We start from the raw sequence: 19,874 nt of genomic DNA, 5'->3' as shown, positions 1-19,874 counted from the left end.
TGACCGTGCCCCCCACCACACCTCTTCTCCAGTGCTCCCTCCCCCCCACCCCCCCCCCCGTCTGCACATAGATGAATGCCTATTTCTCACCATTCCAACTTGAGAGCCCAAGAAGCCTCTCCTTTCTGTCCCACTCCACGAAGACTCTACACTCATGGTCTGCAACATGTATACTGCCCCCTCTTTCTAACAGTGAGGAAGTATTAATGACCACTTCTAGTCGTCATAGACACCATCACTCCTCAGAATTCCCGAAGGCAAGCTCAGGTGCCTTCAACTACCTAGCAGCCCCCATGGTCTAAAGGCAAAAACAGGTGTCTCTCCATGCTGATGGCCATGGTGAGCAACATGGAGCAGGCCACAGAGGAAGCATTTCACGAATCAGCCACATTCTCATGGTAACGGTCCACCAAGAGCTGTGCTGATCAAATGAGCCTAAGTTCCAGTCAGTGAACAGCGATGCTATGGAGACCAATGGAAAGTTTGGTAACAGTCATGGTGACCCACACCTATAATCCCAGAACTAAAGAAGCACAAACAGGTGGATTACTGCGAGTTTGAGACCAGATATGGCTACATGTTAAGACAATGCAGGAAAAAATAAAACCAAGTTTAAAAAGTTACATTTTGAGGGCTGGGCAATAGCTCTGGGCAAGAACGGCAGAACACGTGGCCTGGGTGCCATTCTCAGCACCATATAAATTAATAGATCCTCAGCCCATAACTTATCAACCATTATAATTTTGTGCTATCAGAGAGCAACTGTAACAGAGTACATTTAAAACAATAAATAAGAATGCTTTCTATTTCAAAGTTAGAGACTGTGGTGGTGTGCATTGGCTCATGCATTTGAACACTCAGTCCTCATTTTGGAGAAGGTAAGGGGAGGTACAGCCCTTCAGGAGGAAAGACAGCACTGGGTCAGGCCTGGAGAGCTGCAAGGCAGCCACACTCCCACTTCATTCTCTCTGCTTCGTGCTTGAGATGGAAAATGTGACTTTCGGGCTGGAGAGATGGCTCAGTGGTTAAGAGTGCCGACTGCTCTTCCAAAGGTCCTGAGTTCAAATCCCAGCAACCACATGGTGGTTCACAACCATTTGTAATGAAATCTGATGCCGTCTTCTGGAGTGTCTGAAGACAGCTACAGTGTACTTACATATAATAAATAAATAAATAAATAAATAAATAAATAAATAAATAAATAAATTTTTTAAAAGAGAAAGAAAAATGTGACTTTCTGAGCTGTAGTGGGCACATCTTTAATCCCAACATTCAAGAGACAGAAGCAGAGGCAGGCAGATAACTGGAAGTTCAAAGCTAGCCTGGTCTATGGACAGAGTTCTAGGACAGCCAAGGTTATAGACAGACCTTGTCTCAAAAACAAAATAAAAGAAAACAAAACAATGTGATTTCTTGGCTTCCTGCTATGCTGCCATGCCTCCCCTTCCATGGCAGACCCTTAGACCCTTAGAACTAAACCCTCTCTTCCTTAAGTAGCCTCGGTCATGGTGTTTTATCAGAGCAGTAGAAGAGTGACTAATGCAGAGATACATCAGAAGAAGCATTCCAAATAAAACATACTTACTCTTTAAAGACGACAGACCACTTGTTCCACCAAAGAGAGAGCGGGTGGCAGAGCTGCCTGACCCTCCTGGAGGTGGGACCAGCATCACCAAGTACGTGCCACAGGTGTACATGGGCGTCTTCCGCAGCATTTTCAGAGGAAGGCCACAGCTAGTATTTGCTGGAGAAGGAAATGAAAATGCTTACTGAAAGCCTTTCACACTCTTATGAATAGGATTATAAATTAGCTTGGCTAAAATGAGGAGTCCAAACTGAAACAAAGACAGGCTACAACTAGGCAGAGGGGGTTAGAGAGATGGCTCAGTGATTCTGAGCACTGACTGCTTCTCCCGAGGACCTACACGGCTCTGATTCCCAGCCCCTACATGGCAGCTCACAACTGCCTATGACTCTAGTTCAGGGGATCGGAATCCCTCATCTAACCTCCGAGGGTACTAGGCACACAAGTGTTGCACAAACATAAATGTAGGCAAAACACACACATACATGATATAAAATAAGTATAAAAAGATTAAGCAGAAAGAGCAAGAATTATCTTCTGACCCCAAGTCTCCTATGGGATGGTCTGACTGTCCTCAAGTTGTTCCCAATGTCCAGTATGCCTAAGGACCCTAAAAATTTTTCCAAAAGAATAAAGGCTCAGTTGGAATAAATCTCAAAACAGAATCCCTACTGTTTGAGCTTTAACTGGAAATTGATACCCTATTTTAGTTGTTTTTCATTTTATAAAAAACCAATTTTTGAAACAATATATCACTGGCTGGCCTGGCACTTCCAGATAACCACCTGACTCTGACCCCAGAGTGCCCAGCTTAAGGCTAATCCTTGATAAGTCTGTGGCTTTACAGTCATTGCAAACAGCTCTTGTCACAGCATCAACCAAGCCTTCCAGCTGCCCGGGCTTTCAGCATCTCTCTCACAGGGGAATTTTAAACCCACATTGCTTACAGTGATCCATTGCACACACACTTCTATTTTGAGGGTCAGTGACAGAAGATACAGAATAACATCTAGTCAGGAGGTGTGAGATGCACACCACCTCCCCAGTTCCTGGCACTGAAGTGTAGAGCAGGTGAGCTCAGAGAGGGCCAACCAAGTTAGCGGGAAGTTCACCAGAGCTTTGGGAAGCTGTCAGGCTACAAAATTGTTCAAATTGTTCAAGGTCTCAACAGACAGAATACCATTCTCGGGGAATTAGGTTAAAAGAATATGCGAAATGAAATCTTTCTCTTTTTTAGTTTGCCCACAGAAACGAGAAGGTACTGGCTTGCTGGAGCTGGAGTGACAGGTGGCTGTGAGCAGCTAGGAACCCTACTCACTCTGATATTGTGAATGCTTCTATTTCAAACATCTCCATTTAAAAAACAAAACAACATAAGCCCTCAACAAATATAATCTTCCTTCAGGACACCAATTTCTGGGATAACAAAAATCCATACAGTTATGAGTGAGTAGAAAACTTCAGCAGCTTCATAGCCTAACGCTCCCTAAGGGGTTCCCACAGCCTGACTGACTGTCAAGTAGTATGTTTTAGTTTATCACAAAATAATACTTTACATTTTAAAAATTACTTTTATTTCTATTATTTATTGATTGTGGGATATACATATATATTTGCATATGTATGTATCAAGTGTGTAAATGAATGGGTGTAGAGGCCTGAGGTCAACTTCAGGTGATATTACTAAGGAGTTGTCAACTTTATTTTTTTTGTTTCTGTTTTAAGGGAAGTTCTCACTTTGTTGCCCTAGCTGCCCTGGAACTATGTAGACCAGGTTGGCTTGAATCCATAGAGATCCAGACCCCTAGTTCTGAGAGTACAAGCATGCACCACCATACCCAGCTTTTTTTTTTTGTATGCTGAATTCAGGTCCTCATTCTTGTTTGGCACGACTTTAGCAACTAAGCTATCTGCCTAGCTCCAAAGCTTCAGACTTTGTGAATATTTAATTAATTTTCACAGATCCATGTAGATCAGAACTAGTAGGTTTTCAGTGTACGACATCATGTTAAATGAACACAAAAATTCATATAAAGGTACAACAAAATCACAGTCTGAATAAAATATACCAGTTTTCACAAAAATCTAAATGTATTCTGTTGCAGTTTTGTGTGTATGTGTGATTTTGAGGCAGGATAGTCTTTCTGTAGCCGAGGCTGGCCTCAAACACACAGCAATCCTACTGCTTCTTTCTTCCAAGTGCTGGGATTACAGGACTGAGTCATCACACCCTACTAAAAATGTTCAAGATAGTATCGCCTTTTGAGGTCTTTAAAACAAACAAAACAAAAACCAACCAACCAACCAAAAAACAACTATATACAGTTTTTGGGGTTCCAGGGATCAATTGATCGATCTCTCTCTCTCTCTCTCTCTCTCTCTCTCTCTTTCTCTCTCTCTCTCTCTTTCACACACACACACACACACACACACACACACACACACCCTGCTGGAGACACGGCCATTGTTGATTTTCCAGAAGATCCAGGTTCAATTCCAGTACCCTCATGATGGGTACTGGAACATCTGTAACTCCAGTCCCTGGAGATCTAACACTCTCTCCTGGCCTCCAGAGGAACCAAGTGTGATATACAGAAATAAAAATAAAACACACACACACAGAGCTCTAGCTGCTGGGCCTGGTAGTATACTCCTATGCACCCTACTTAGGTGGTAGAGACAGGGACCTAGAGTTGAGGCCATCCTTGACTACATGAGATCTTGGTGGACGGTTGCTGTAGAGGCAGGAGACAGGTTGTTCTTTTTCTTTTTCTGTTTTCTTTCTTTAGAGAAAGAAGATTTAATAAGTATACTGAAAGGCATACAGTGAAAATGGAGGTATAAACACAGATGACGATTTTAGCCTGTCTGAAAGTGTTTACTTTCTGAGCTGTCCTCCTTATAAACTTGTTTGCTTGTTTGTTATCTGTGTGTCTGTATGGTGCATATGTTTATGTATGCGTGTGCGAGTGTGTGCTTATGTGTATATGGACATTTGCATATGGAGGTCAGAAGACAGCTCTGTGGAGTCAGTTCTCTGCTTTCCCCTTTCCATGGTCCCAATCGCCACGCTCAGGTCGCCAGCCTGACCACCAGTTCTTTTACCCAATGAGCCATCTTGTCAACCCCCAAAACATTCACTTACAATAAAAAAAGAACTGTTCTGTGCAAACTATCTCCTTTAACTTGAATGGACTAACCCAGGCTAAAGTATTCACACTGACACCACAGAGGCCCATGGCAACAATGTCCATTTTTTGGCTGGGGGTGGGGGGAGTTCGAGACATGGTTTCTCTGTTTAGCCCTGGCTGTCCTGGAACTCACTTTGTAGACCAGGCTGGCCTGGAACTCAGAAATCCTCCTGCCTCTGCCTCTGAGTGCTGAGATTAAAGGCATGAGCCACAATGTCCTTATATTCTTTTTTTTTTAATTTTATTATATATAAGTACACTGTAGCTGTCTTCAGACACACCATTAGAGGGCATCAGATCTCAGAGTTACAGATGGTTGTGAACCACCATGTGGTTGCTGGGATTTGAACTCAGGACCTTTAGAGGGGCAGTCGGTGCTCTTAACCACTGAGCCATCTCTCCAGCCCCGTCCTTATATTCTAACACACGCAGTATTTACTGGGCAGCTTCATAGGAGTTCACCATAAGAGCTTTTCCTCCTAGTATTTTAAACAGTGGGAGGATTAAGAAAAAAACATCAAATCCAATTTTAGCTCAGATCCAGAATCTTTTTTTTTTTGAGAGCATGGGGCAGAATTTGGGGTGATCTCACATAGTGTAGGCTGACCTCCAATTCATGATCCTTCTGCCTCAGCTTCCTAAGTGCTAGGACTGTGTTGTGTACTGCTGTAGCTAGCTGCATTTTTCTGCACACCTTCCCTGACAGTGATGGCGGAGAGAGCTCCAGGTAAGGCAGAGCTGCCGCAGGGCTCCACGGTGCCCATAGCCCAGAGGCGCAGGGGAGGTAAGCTGGGCACATTGCAGCACCCACCCTGTGCAGGTGGTCAGGAAAAGACAACGCACCTGCTTGATCCTCCTTCAGCGTGTTGGAGATGGTGGAGCCAGTCAGGGCCGCGAGAGTCGCCGATGGAGAGGCTCTGTACCGAGACAGTCTGCTCAGGAGCATCTCATTAATGCTTTTAGCAGACTCACCCTCTTTTCTCATTAGGATTGTGCGTTCCTGAAGCGGGTTGGCTACAAATACCCCATTTTCCACCTGATATTTAAAGAAAAAAGAGGGCCTGAAATGATACTTTCATTCAGTCAGCAGGTATCTTGAGACTACGTCTGTGACCTGGGTGCTTACAAAGCGTTTCCCATCCACCTGAGCAAACACATCTCACCATATAGACCACTCCCATGCTCCAGAGATGCTGCTTCAGGCAGGGAAGGCTAAGCTCAATCTCAGAGCTGTCATCTTTCATGGCAGCCCATAATCAAAGTGAAATCAGCCAACATTAACACAATCTGCAAAACATTGTTTATAGAAACCCTAGTATCAAGTCCCATAGGCCACTGCTTACTAATGATGAGCCTTCTGACAGGTACACAGAAGGCAAGGGAGGACAAACCCACGAGTCTGTGATCTGCTGCCGAGGACTACTGTGAGGCTAATGTGTTTTAGAAACCTAACTAGTTCTAATACCGAAACACTCTTCCCACAGTAGCCAGCTGCCTGGCTATGGCAGAGGAGTCCTGGAACAAGCCAGCCTGGCTAAAACACCCGCCAAGCTTCAAGTGCACCCCGGTGGGGCAGAGAGTTCTCTCACTCAGCACTGATGCCTCCAAGTCTCCCAACAACCCGGAGTCTGACTCGAAGCACAGCACCTGCTTGCTTTCCTTCCCTGCCTTTCTTCCTTCCCTCCACCTTTCTTTTCCGCTTTTGAGTTGGGATCTCATGTAATCCAGGAGGGCCTCAAGTTCATATGCAGCCAAAGCTGGCCTTGAACTCCTGCTGCTCTGACTTCCAGCACTGGGATTACAGAGCTGCACATGAGATGCTGCCTTCTTTTCTCAAAACCTTCCCTAGCCTACCTTACAGTTAAGGGTTCAGGGTGTTGCCCAGATCGTTTCTCTTCCTCGTTTTCTCTCTAACTCGAGGCCCAGACCCCGAGGTTCCCCGCTGGCAACTTCCTAAGAAGCAGCGTATCACACAGGCACTTGAGATTGCCTCTGGGTCCTGGCTCCTCTCTACTGTCCTCTTCGTCTCTCTTCTTAAACACAGAACAGTCTGCTTCAACTCACTGTCAAATGACTCAGATCTGGGCTGGTGAGGCAGCTCAGAAAGTAAAGGTCCTCGCTGCCACACCTGATGACACACGGTGGAAGGAAAGGACCCATGGCCACAAGTTGTCCCACGGCCTCCATACACACAACAGCATATGTGCATGTTCATGTGTGTGTTAGAATGCATTTATAAAACAATGATCTAAGAATGTTGCTCTATCTCAGGAGGCCTGTATAACCAATGCCCTGCAAACCTAGCCTCCTGGACATGGAGGGCCTCAGAAATCCATCCCAGCAGGGAGGTCAGCAAGCCTGGCCTGCTGCTACGGCCCTTGAGGAAATGAGGGTGCCAGGGACCAAGTCTTTAGAAGCCCAAAGAAAGCAAAGCCAGGGTCCAGAAGGAAAGGCTGATGGTATACAAATGGCAAGAGAAGGCACAACTGAGAAGTATAGTCCAAAAATCATGGCCCCAGGGCCATGGGATACATGCTGAGGAAAGTTGCTAACAGGGAGTGGAGCCAGCCCAGGAGAAAACAGTTTGTTGCAGTCAACAAAGATGAAAAAGGAGTGGAGATCTGAAGACCACTTTGACATCAGCCATGGAGATGCAGAGTTTGGAGTTTGCCCAGCTGGTTTCCTGCCTTGCTTTGGGGATTACAGTTAATTAAGTTGAATGAATCTCAGAAGAGACCTTGAACTTTGGACTTTTAACATTGTTGTGACTGCTATAGACTATGAGGACTGTGAAAGTTGGACTAAATGCATTTTGCATTATGCTATGTTTAAGTATGGCCCCCATAGACTCAAGTTTTTGAACAAGTCTATGGAGACCAGGGAGTAGAATGTGATGGTTTGTATATCCTTGGACAGGGAGTGGCATCTGAAGGTGTGGCCTTGTTGTAATAGGTGTGACCTGGTTGGAATGGGTATGTCACTGTGGGTGTGGATATAAGATTCTCACCCTAGTTGCCTGGAAGTCAGTCTTCCACTAGTAGCCTTTGGATGAAGACATAGAACTCTCAGCTCCTCCTGCGCCTTGCCTGCCTGGATACTGCCATGCTCCCACCTTGATGATAATGGACTGAACCTCTGAACCTGTAAGCCAGCCCCAATTAAATGTTGCTTTTTATAAGACTTGCCTTGGTCTAATAACACCCCCCCCCAAAATGCAACTCTGCTCCCACACCCTCTGCTTCTGACCCCTCCTAGGTTTACCTCTTAACTCTACCTCTCATGAGCAGAACTCTGGACAGCCCACTGCAGCCTAAAGACTGAGACACCGCTCCGCCTTGCCCTTGACTCCCTTGCAGGTGGCCTTGGCCGCCGCCCTCTGGAGCCCTGTTTTTGTCCATGGCATCCGCTTACTCGAGCTTGTGTCTGTGAGCACTTACTTTGCATTAGTAAGCAGAGCCCAGGACACTGCCCCCTCCTCTCCTGCCTCCTAGCTCCACACCTCTGCTCCCAGAAACCATTGCCTTTGGCATCCAAGACATCAGCTGGCACACTGTGCAGAGACCGTCTGGGGCTGGCCCATTCCCCTCCTCAGACCTCAGTCACCAACTCAGTCCCTGACTAGCAGCCAGCTCCCCGCCATCCCCAACTGAGCACACTACACTGTTTAGCCTCTGCGCATACTCACCTTTCTGAAACGACCGCACAGTAACTCATTCATGCCTGCCTGAGAGGAGCCTGCCTACAGCCTTGGTCACACAACACCCCAGCACTGAGAAGGCATTCCCCATAGGCCCTCCCTCAAACACCTCTGTGGTAACACCCCGTTTTCTCTACTACATCTGCCTTAAGCCATGTCCCCCAGTCTCAGTGTCTCACTCCTGCCTTGCATTTCTAAAGTCCCCCTTTGCCCCTAAAATTTAACACACCCCCTCCTTACTGCATTGTTCTACCCAACCCCCATGCTCTATTTATGCTACACAACTCTAAATATAACTCTGTAAAAGCATCCGAGACAAAAATCAATCCCCTTAAGCTGGTGTTCAAAAGCATTATCCATCTGGCCCTCAGAGGAATCAATAGCTAATGTAAAACTGTCTCTCAGTACATGCAGTGCTTTGCAAGCTGAGACGACAAAGCATCAGTGAGCAGCAAGGAAGAGCAGGGTTAGGGCACGAGGACTTAGTTGGCAGATCCTTAAGTGTGGGGGGCGACTGCACTGAGCCAAGCAGCCACCATCTTGTAGAGTTCAGCTGCACACCCTTGCAGAAAGGGTTATCCCTTGGTCTGTTAACTAATCCCTCACAGAGGAGTTGGGAAGGGCAGACACCCTCACTTGAGTATCTAGCCACTCCACCTGTTGTATGCATCTCTGCCTCAACTGCTCCTGGCCCTGAGGAAGGTCTACAGTGAGCAGACTCAGAGGAGACTAGGGGAAGGGTCTCCTGTATAGTCTGTAAGGAAGCCTATGCCCTCACTGGGTTCCTGGCATGGCTGGTTAGCAATTCTCAGCCAGGCAGCTCAGGGAGGTGAATGGCTGCTGACCTCAAAAAATGGCACAGCTGGGAGGAGCCTTAAGTGAGTTAGCAGTGACTTGGGGGCTTCCCCAGGCCAGGACACACTGCCACCTTGTAAATCTGTCACACACACCAACCAACAACCATTCTAAAACATGAATAAATCTCAAGCTGGAGAGATGCCTCAGTGGGTAAGAGCACTTGGTTCCCATCATCTAGGGTGGCTCACAACTGTCTTTAACTCTAGCTCCAAGGGATCTGGTGCCCCTGGCCTATGTGGGTGCTGAACCCCTCAGCTCAGCTGCTTCTGCCTGGCCGTCTCTCACAGTGTCTCAGCCTTTCTCCTCCTGGATGCCACACTGGCCTGCATGGGACTGGCCTATGCCCTCAGCATGAGCTTGGTCTTCTTGTGGGACTCCTGACAGTAGGAGCAGGGGCTGTCTGACTCTGCAGGCTTTGGGGATCCTTTTCCTCCTACTGGGTTGCCTCATCCAGCTTTAATACGAGTGAGAGGATGTGCCTAGGCTTATAGCAGCTTGCTATGCCATGTTTGCTTGCCCATCCTTTCCTGAAGAGAAAAGAACAAGGAGTGGATGGATATAGGGGGAAGGGAGTAGGGGACAGAGGAGAAGTGGGGGTCGGGGGACTAGAAGGAGAAGAAGGAGGAGAAACTTTGGTCAGAATGTAAAATAAATAAATAATAATCTTTTAAAATGCATTTTAAAAAATGAAAGAAAGCAAACAGGCTGAGTAAGCAGTGGAGAGCAAGGCAGGAAGCAGCTTTCCTCTGTGGGGTCTGCGTCAGCTCTGCCTCCAGGTTCCTGCCTTAAGTTCCTGCCCTGACTTCCTGGTATGATGGACTATAAGTTGGTTTTGGCCAGTGTTAATACAGCAATAGAACCTAACTAAAACAGTGTGTGTGTGTGTGTGTGTGTGTGTGTGTGTGTGTGTGTGTGTGTGTATACACATGCATCAGAGTACTTGTTGAAGGTCAATGGACTATTTATAGAAGTGATTCTCTCCTTTCACCATAGGGGCAGTGGGGACTGAACATAGGTAACTGGGCATGGTAGCAGGTTCCCTTACCTGCTGAGTCATCTCTGGCCCCTGCACTCCATTTATTTAGATCATAAAGCTAACTATCTTCCTATACTGGTTAGTTACTTAGTAGTCATAAAGGGCATGTCATGATAAGGCATTCTGAAAGACCAGCCGGTTAGTTAGGCCTTGCTGACAGCAGACTCCTGTGAATTATGCACCTGAGCTCCTTGGACAGGCTCCGGCTGAGAAGCTGCCCGAGTGCCTGCAGGAGAAAGCCACATTTCAAATGAGGGAAGAGGGGAAGAGGAGTCAGCGTGGAGGGAAGGGTCTCAGAAACACACTGTGACGCATGACGGCTAGGGTGATGGGCACATAAGGCTAGGAAGAAAGAGTGAGCAGAAGTGCCTGCCTTTGCAGAGAAGGGTCAACAGTTTCTGTGATGGTGTTCAAATCAACCACTGCACATAGCTACAAGCTCAAGTAAGAAAAGGGCTGCTTGACCACTTAACAGCAAAAGATAAGGCACTTCTGGACTGAAGGTTATGCGGTGGTGTGATATGCTTGCCTCGAGAAGGTTCAGGAAAGCCAAACACAGTGGTGCACGCCTTTGATGCCAGTACTCAGGGAACAGAGGCAGGTGGACCTCGGTACACTTGAGGACAGCCAGGGCTAGTGCAGTTGTTTGAATAGGCATGGCCCCCATGGACTCATGTGTTTGAATGCTTAGCCCATAGAGAGGGGCACTATTATGAGGTGTGGCCCTGTTGAAATAGGTGTGGTCTTTTGGAAGAAGTGCGTCACCGTGGAGGTAGACTCTGAAGTCTCGTAGGTTCAAGCTATGCCCTATGTGACATACAGTCTCCTCCTGCTGCCTGAGGATCAAGTTGTAGAACTCTCAGCATCTCCCTGCACACTGATACGATTCCTACCATGACAATAATGAACTAAAATTCTGAAACTGTAAGCTAGTCCCAATTCCAATTAAATGTTTTCCTTTTGGTTTTTTGAGACAGGGTTTCTCTGTATAGCCCTGGCTGTCCTGGAACTCACTTTGTAGACCAGGCTGGCCTCGAACTCAGAAATCCACCTGCCTCTGCCTCCAGAGTGCTGGGATTAAAGGCGTGCACCACCACGCCCGGCCTATGGTGTCACTTTATAGCAATGAAACTCTAACTAAGATAGTGAGACCCCGTCTCAAAGAAAAAAAAGAAAGGGAAGAAGGAAGAAAGGAGCCAGCCAGGCCTGGTGGCTCAGCTCTTAATCTCAGCACTCAAGTCAGGAAGATCAAGAGTCTAAGGCAGAAGCTGCAAGATGCCTCGGCAGGTGTAGGTGCTGCCAAGTGAGTCCCAGTGGAAGGAACGAAATGAAGTCACAAAGTCCTCGGGTGACTTGTTTGAGTAGGACCCCAAATGATTCAAAGGCCTCCTTTCAACCTGAAGCAGACCCCTCTCCTGCATCTGCTTCCTGCCGCAGCAAGGCTATTTGAGCTGTCACATCCCCTCCATCCGGCCAGATACCTAAGAACAGCCGTGTGTTGTCTTCACACTTGGAGAATCATTTTCCTATGGGTTATGAAAACACATCTCTACTTTTGCACCAAGAAACCTACTAACTAGGCTATTTTTTTCTTAATTCCTCACCCACCTTTATGTGTGTATGTTTTATTTCTAGACACTTCAGAATTCTCACTTTATTCTAAGTAATCTAAAATTTCACAGTAACGTACCATGGTGTGGGCATTTTCTATTCTTGTGTCAGATATCTTTTAATCTAACTAATTTATTCTGAAATCTCTTGTGTTTCGCTTGCATGTATGTCTATGCACCATGTCTGTGCAGTGCCCATGGAGGCCAGATGAGGGCACTGGATCCCCTGGAACTGGAGTCACAAATGTTTATGAGCTGCCATGTAGGTACTGGGAGGAGCAGGCAGTGCTCTCAACCACTGAGCCATCTCTCCAGGCCCCTCTTCTTTCTTCCTCTTTTAGTCATTGCCTTGCTGTGCAGCACAAGTCATCCTTAAGCTCATTATGTAGCACAGGCTGGCCTCAAATAGACACTCCTCTGGTCCCAGCCTTCTGGAAGCCATCACACCTGGCTTTGCCAAGTTCTTTATCTGGCAAACTACACTGGTTCCCTCACGGCCTGAAATCATCACTTATCTTCTCAGTTGCTTATGGGTAATCTTTTATTTCTCCACTACCGTCACCCTATCTGCTCAACTGCCCTGCGCCAGGACTCAAGCTCCACTGGATCAGCAGCCCAACCTCCCGTGGCCATCACTATGTTCCACCCGCAGGGTAGAACACTATTGGCTCAGTGAGTACTCAGCTGACATCCACTGTCTCCTCATAGCTCCAACTGCAACTTCCCAGGCGCTCACTTCTGTCTGGAGGGTCGTCTTGATATTTCAGTTATACCCACACACATTTCTGCTAAGACCATCCACTGCAATGCATGCAGTAAGGTTACCTCCTCTCATGCAAGATGAGCCTTCAAAAAGCTAGACTGCACTGACCCCACACAGCCCTAAAGCAGCAGCCTCCAAGGGCTGCAAGAGGAAAGCGGTGCTGAGGAGACTGAGCACAACGGGTACTTTAAGTGGCAGGTTCTTTGTATATAGACCTGAAAGGAAAGCAAACAGATACACTTCTGCAGTGATACACAATGAATTCAAACTTACCACAAGTTCAAAAATGTCCATGAAGACAGAGTGTCCCTTTGGGGTTTTCTCATTTAAACTGGCAGGGGACCAGATCCAGTAGAAGTAAGTGCCATCTGAGGAAAGGTGCACAGTGCTCATGGTGCTGCCCACAGGAAGGGGGCTGGCGGGCATGGGCACTGTCTGGCACACCTGATTAGGAAAAAGGCCCTTCATTAGAGGGATGCAGAGATTCTTTTTGTTTGTTTGTTTGTTCAGTTTGGTTTTTTTCAAGAGAGATGTGGCTATCTGGGAACTCACTCTGTAGACCCAGTTGGCTTTTGAACTCACAGAAATCCACCTGCCTCTGCTTCCCCAGTGCATGAGTATGCCTAGCACAGGACAAAAAAAATTCTAATTTGATGTGTCATCTCACTGACACTTTAAAGTCGAAAAGGAAAATTCATTAGGTTCCTTATCAGAATAAAACTGTTATTTATATCTAAGAATAACACATAAAATTATATGGAACATAAAAGTTCATAAAATAGACTGTAAAATAAACATCAACAGCCAAACAATAAAGGAAAATGGACATTAACTCAAGTTATACTGTGATAAAAAAATATTTACTACGTTCTTTAAATCTGCTCTACATGGATATTCCAACATTGAGAATTAGATTTTAAAAACAGGCATGGAGTACATGCTTGTAATCCCAGCACCAAAAGCATGAAGGTAGGACCAGAAATTTAAGCTCATCTGTGGCTATACAGTGTGTTCAAGGCCAGACATGGGATTGTCTTGGGGGAAGAATATATTTAAGCCACATGTGGTGGCACACTCCTGTTAATCCAGCAACTTAAAAAGCTAAGGCAAGGGCTGGAGAGATGGCTCAGCGGTTAAGAGCACTGACTCCTCTTCCAGAGGTCCTGAGTTCAATTCCCAGCAACCACATGGTGGCTCACAACCCTCTGTAATGGGATCTGATGCCCTCTTCTGGTGTGTCTGAAGACAGTACAGTGTACTACACTGTATATTAAATAAATAAATCTTTAAAAAAAAAAAAAGGCTAAGGCAAGAAGATTGTTCCATGAACACACACACAGACACACACACACACACACACACTTCAGACCTACTCTCTTTAATCTGTACACACTGCCTGTAGCATGAAGTGCTCCCAGCACCAGCACCCTGATGCCTGTTGCCAGACACTGGCATTTAATATAAGAGGAAATGACAACCAATAAAGGCACGGACCAGATTTTTAAAAAGAAAATAGAAAAAAAAGAAAAGATGAAAAACCCAAATAAAAGCCATTAGCGCAGCATACTGCCGCCTCCAGGGCACATGGAAGACAGTTCTCAGTCATTCCTTTCTTTGGCTCAGCCACTGCTCTGGCTACATATGTAGTAAGACCCAAAAACAAGAGCAAACTACACTTGCTCACTGGTGGGGTACCAGATCTGTGATCCTAGCAGAAGTCTCAGAGTTCAAAGTCATCCTCACCTTCACAGTGAACCTGAGGCCAACTGGGCCTAAACCCAGGTCTGGGCATGTGGGCAGCTGGCTCAGAGAGAACAGTGGAATCTAACCACCTGACTTTGAGCTTCAGGTCTCAGAGCGGGAGAAAAGCCACTTCCTCTAATCAGGACACATCAACTGTGGCGTAAGTGACCACACTCATACAACTGCTGTGCTAGGTGGCTCAGAACCACCTGTAACTCTAGCTCCAGAGGATATGATGCCCTCTTCAGGCCTTATAGGCACCTATGCTCAGATGGTATGCATTTACACAGACATGCACACACATATATAATAAAAATTTTAAATAAATAAATTTTTAAAAAAATTAAGAACACTCATGGACAAGATGGCAAGATGTCAACCTAACCAGCCCTGTGGCTAAATCCACTTGGTACCAAGCCTGACTATCTGAGTTCTATCCCCAGGACCTACAGGATGGAAAAAGATGGACCCCCCAGAAGCAAGTGTCTTCCCCCAAAATGAATGAATAGATAAATAAATGTAATAATAAAAATAGATATAAAAATAGTTTAAATAGGGATAGAGAGATGGCTCAGTGGTTAAGAGCACTGACTGCTCTTCCAGAGGTCCTGAGTTCAATTCCCAGCAACCACGTGGTGGCTCACAACCATCTGTAACAGGATCCGATACCCTCTTCTGGTGTGTCTGAAGACAGCTACAGTGTACTTATAAACATAAAATAAGAAAGAATTCTTAAAAACAAAGCAAAAAAAAAACAAATTTATTCAAGTAGAAATAAAGAAAGAACAAATAAAGAAATGTTAAGACAAATTAAACAGCATATTCAGTCAAATCGCCTGGGAAACCCCTGAAGGATACCAACAGAAAGGGGCCATGCGGGAGAAGAGCTGGCTATGAGTATCCCATACTCACCTGCAGGGTGTTCTGGTCTATGACCTGGAAAAGGGAGTGAGGTTTATTGTCAAAAGACACAGGCCGATGGAGTAGGTGGCCATTGCCGTACGCCACCCACCCTGGCTCTAGCTCCTCATTGCGACAGTACACAAACCCTCTGGAAGACACAAGAGACACGAGTGGAATCTCAGGCTGCAACACTACACAGGCCTTCACAAATACAAACATTTCTCACCTAATTCTTTACAACAATTAACTGGGCAAAATAGCTAAATGAGAAGGAACATAATTTATATTAACTTCAGAACTGACAAACTACAGCAAACATTTAATTCCCCATAATGATGGAGGAAGGAGGGAAACGAATCAGAGAAAAGGTCTGACTGACAAAATATATCTCAACTATAAAAACATCTCAAGGATGGCTTGACAGAATTCACAGATCTTATCTATTAACTGAAAATTATCGCTAGTCTAATGTCAAATCCAAGTACAAAGATGATTTAACCAGAAATATGTCCATTTATCAACACAAAGTCATGGCATCATCTTATAAGAAAACCTTTTAGACTGCAATCCCAGAGCCCAGCAAGTAAAGGCAGGAAGAATGTGAGCTCAGTGCTACCCTTGACTACACAGACAGTTTGTGCTCAGCCTGGGCTATGATGAAACCAGAAAGAAAAAAGGAAGACCAGTGGTGTGGTACAGACCTTTAATTCTAGCAGAGGCAGGAGGATCTCTGACTTGGAGGCCACCTGCTCTACAAAACAATCTCCAGTACAGCCAGGGCTACCCTGACTTGAAGAAGCAGGGAGTGATGGGATAGAGGGTAGAGATGGCTCATCAGTTAAGAATGTTCCCTGCCCTTGCAAAACACCTATATGGTAGCTCACAACTACCTGTAACTCCCAACTTCAGGGATGCCAGGCCCATGGATACTGCACTAATGTGCATGTGTACACACACACACATTAAAAATAAAAATCTTAGGCTGCAGAGATGGCTCAACAGTTAAAAGTGCTTCTTGCTGAGGACCTAGATTCCAGTCCCAGCACCCACGTGGCAGCTCAGCTCCAGGGAATCTGACACTGTATTCTGACTCCACAGGCACTAAGCTCCTCACATTTGCTGTGCATACACATACTCAGGGGTGGGTAAAGCATCCATGCACAGAAAGTAAAATAAGTCAGTTTTGTATTAAGTAAAAGCCCTCTTTAAAAAGCTGGTCCCTATGAGGAACTTCCGGCCAGGTGAGCAGGTGCCTCAGTGAGAGCAAAGCTGGAGAGGTCTTACAGAGTGGGGACGAGGAACCTGTCTGTAGGCTCAGTCTTGCTACTTGATCACTAGCATAAGGGATCAGGACACTGGCTGGTGCCTCCTTTGCTGACTGTTGGAGCAGAGTCGGAGCCTCACTGGGCAAGCCCCACCACTGACCTGAGCGTGCCATGCAGTCCAGAGCCCAGCTTGCTCACTCCTCTTCCGGCTGAGTTGGTAGTGTACAGGTAATGCCCATCTGCGGTGAGACAGCGGCCCAAGTCAGCATCTGAAAGCAGTCCCAACAGAATGAATGAGGCGATAAAAAATGGTTTTTTAATTAAAAAAAAAAAAAAAAGCCTGAGGAATTAACTGACATGAATTCCTAATTTAAAAACAATCTTGGGCTGGTGAGATGGCTCAGTGGGTAAGAGTACCCGACTGCTCTTCCAAAGGTCCAGTGTTCAAGTCCCAGCAACCACATGGTGGCTCACAACCATCCATAACAAGATCTGACGCTCTCTTCTGGTGTGTCTGAAGACAGCTACAGTGTACTTACATACAATAAATAAATAAATCTTTAAAAAAAAAAACAATCTTAATGTTACTTCTGCAGTAGATGGCTTGAACCCCAAAATCTAACAGAAAAAAGCATGTGGCAATTGGGATTGGTTTCAAGGACTAAAGACAGATGGTTACTGGCAGGCCACTTGGTCCACCTGCCAAATGATTTTTCTTCTCTTTTGCAAAAAGCAAAGCAACAGGCCTGCATCAAGTTTACAACCCTAACTGACCTGACATGACTGAGAACAAGCACTTAGTAAGAAGGGCTCTTGGGAACCAGGCATTCACTGCGGGACTGGGGGCCTCTCTGAACCGCAGTCTCTTCATCTCTAAGATGAGGGTAATAACATGTACCTCAAGGGCTAAGCTGCGGCTAGCTCAGATCACACAGCAATGCACCTAAGATGCTGTTTGGTGCCAAGCCAATGTTCCCTAATGGAAATGGAATTATGTTGTTATATTAACAACAAATGTGGAACTAAATAAAGTCATGTTCTTTGGGTTCATCATTTCTATTTGGAGAGAATAGCAGGAAAGCATGACCTCCTTTTATACCTTATTACATTTATCTATTAATCTAGTGTGTTAATCTAGTGTGTGTGCATGTGCGTGTGTGTGTGTGTGTGTGTGTGTGTAGGTCTGAGGACAACATGCAGGCTCTGTTCTCTCCTTCCATGTGGGACCTGAGGACCAATGTCAAGTGTCAGATGTGGCAGCAAGCACCTGTACCTACTGAGCCATCTCCCCAGCCACCTCCTTTCTTTCTTTCATTCTTTTTTTCTTTTTTGGTCTTTTCAGGACAAGGTTTCTCTGTGTAGCCCTGGTTGTCCTGGAACTCACTCTGTAGACCAGGCTGGCCTCGAACTCAGAAATCCACCTGCCTCTGCCCCCTCCCCCCACGCCCCAAGTGCTGGGATTAAAGGCATGCGCCACCACAGCCCGGCCACCTCCTTTAAGAAAAGCAATTATATCTCCTACCTGCCCTATTGGTTCCCCACTTGAGCACTACCTGGGCCCAGCAGGTGGCATGCTCTTCAGCAACCCTGTCAGGGAGGGAGAGAGCCTTCCTTGCACCTCCTCCTCCTAGGCCTCTCCAGAAGGGCTCAGAAAATGGCTCCAGGCCTCGAGCCAGTGAGCAGCCGTGAGGCTGACCGGGAAGGAGTCTCATACAGGGCTGGGAATGAAGAGAGGTGTGCTGGACAGGCTCTGAATCTTTAGGGAGTTTTCTTTTCTTAGTCCTACTTTATCAGTTATGTAACAGATGATGACATTCTAAGGTTTTTTGTTTCTTTGTTTGTTTGTTTTTTGTTTTTCGAGACAGGGTTTCTCTGTGTAGCCCTGGCTGTCCTGGAACTCGCTCTGTAGACCAGGCTGGCCTCGAACTCAGAAATCCGCCTGCCTCTGCCTCCCGAGTGCTGGGATTAAAGGCGTGCACCACCACGCCCGGCGACATTCTAAATTTTAATGTTATTGTAAGTAAGGTCATTATAATAACTGATGGCCAATCCCAGTGACAGACCAGTTTGGAAGCAATGCTGTGCTGCCCAGAGGGGAGGCAGTACCTAGTGTTGAGCAGAACTGATGAGCACGGGTGCTGATCTAAACAGTTTCCACGCCAATGCAGCGGCCCTAGTCACCTGAAAAGTCTGGCAAGTCAGTTACTTAAGAGAGCGTCTGCCATTTTTGCTGAGTTCATATAAAAAAAAACTGGCATATAACCCTACAAAACTATATAAAAATATCCCAACAGTGCCTACATTGTGTAAGGGACTTGACAGTTCAAGCTTCCTTGAGCCTTCTTTTGTTTTAGAACAGAGGGATCATAAATGAGCACAGTTAATCCCAGCACTTGGGAGGCAGAGGTAGGCGGATTTCTGAGTTCGAGGCCAGCCTGGTCTACATACTGAGTTCCAGGACAGCCAGGGCTACACAGAGAAACCTTGTCTCAAAAAAAAAAAAAAAAAAAAAAAAAAAGAGGAAGAAGAAATGGCATCGGGGCAAGTCTGACCCTCTTACAAATGTCCACTGCACCTCTCAAACAGCCAGGAACCAAGTGAAGTAAGCCATGTCACCCTGCTAGGGTCCCAGTAAGCCTGTCCCTCGGCTTGTCTCCCTGAATGTCAGCCTTTAGACTTGCACTGACCAAGCAAACAATGAGCACACTGTGCAAGGATCTTCAGCTTTTCGCAGAGAGGAACAAGGGGCTGCACTAAAAGGTTTGCCTCAGTGATTTGAAACCACTCTTCTCACAGCCCAGCTTCAATCCCAGGGCAAAGCCCTTGTGTTACCTTTGTTTTCAGAGCTGGAGCCAGTGTTGCTGTCTGGTGCTGGCAGCATGTCCTCATATCCCCAAGATACTATGTGTTTGCCCCCAAGCAAACAGGATGGGGATCCAGGTCCCCCTTCCAAAAGCAGCAACCTGTGAAGGGGTGAATTACAAAGACCTGAGCATGTTCATTCCAGGAACTAAAAGTCTACTTAGCAGGTCAGAGAACAAACACAAATGATGGTATTTACAGTGTATTTTAGTGAAAAATTACAAGGCAATAATTATAAAGTGCTGGGCCAGGGAGACAGCGCAGTGCACAAAAGCATCAGCTCTGGAAGCCTGGGACCTGTGCAAATGCCGTGTGGCGACATACACCTCTCTACCCCAGCACTTGCACACGGAGATCAGAG

The 19,874-nt window shown here is 46.1% G+C and overlaps 1 protein-coding gene across 12 annotated transcripts in view; it reads right to left on the bottom strand.

The window, feature by feature from the left end:
- Window positions 1-19,874, bottom strand: part of Hectd4 (HECT domain E3 ubiquitin protein ligase 4) — a 149,065-nt gene that overhangs the window by 89,159 nt on the left and 40,032 nt on the right. For 11 of the 12 annotated variants that reach the window (XM_006530351.4, XM_006530353.4, XM_006530352.4 and 8 more), the window contains exons 4-9: window positions 19,484-19,614; window positions 16,812-16,920; window positions 15,396-15,534; window positions 13,014-13,184; window positions 5,620-5,812; window positions 1,586-1,744 (exon numbers count right to left, since the gene is read on the bottom strand). In XM_006530351.4, the coding sequence (XP_006530414.1) occupies window positions 1,586-1,744; window positions 5,620-5,812; window positions 13,014-13,184; window positions 15,396-15,534; window positions 16,812-16,920; window positions 19,484-19,614 (902 nt within the window). The remainder of the gene's footprint in view (window positions 1-1,585; window positions 1,745-5,619; window positions 5,813-13,013; window positions 13,185-15,395; window positions 15,535-16,811; window positions 16,921-19,483; window positions 19,615-19,874) is intronic. The other variant, XM_030254541.1, reaches the window with a different exon arrangement.

This window comes from Mus musculus, chromosome 5, assembly GCF_000001635.26.
Source record: "Mus musculus strain C57BL/6J chromosome 5, GRCm38.p6 C57BL/6J".
Classification (NCBI taxonomy): domain Eukaryota; kingdom Metazoa; phylum Chordata; class Mammalia; order Rodentia; family Muridae; genus Mus; species Mus musculus.
The sequence above is the reverse complement of the archived record's forward strand: the minus strand, read 5'-3'. Positions and strand labels throughout refer to the sequence as shown.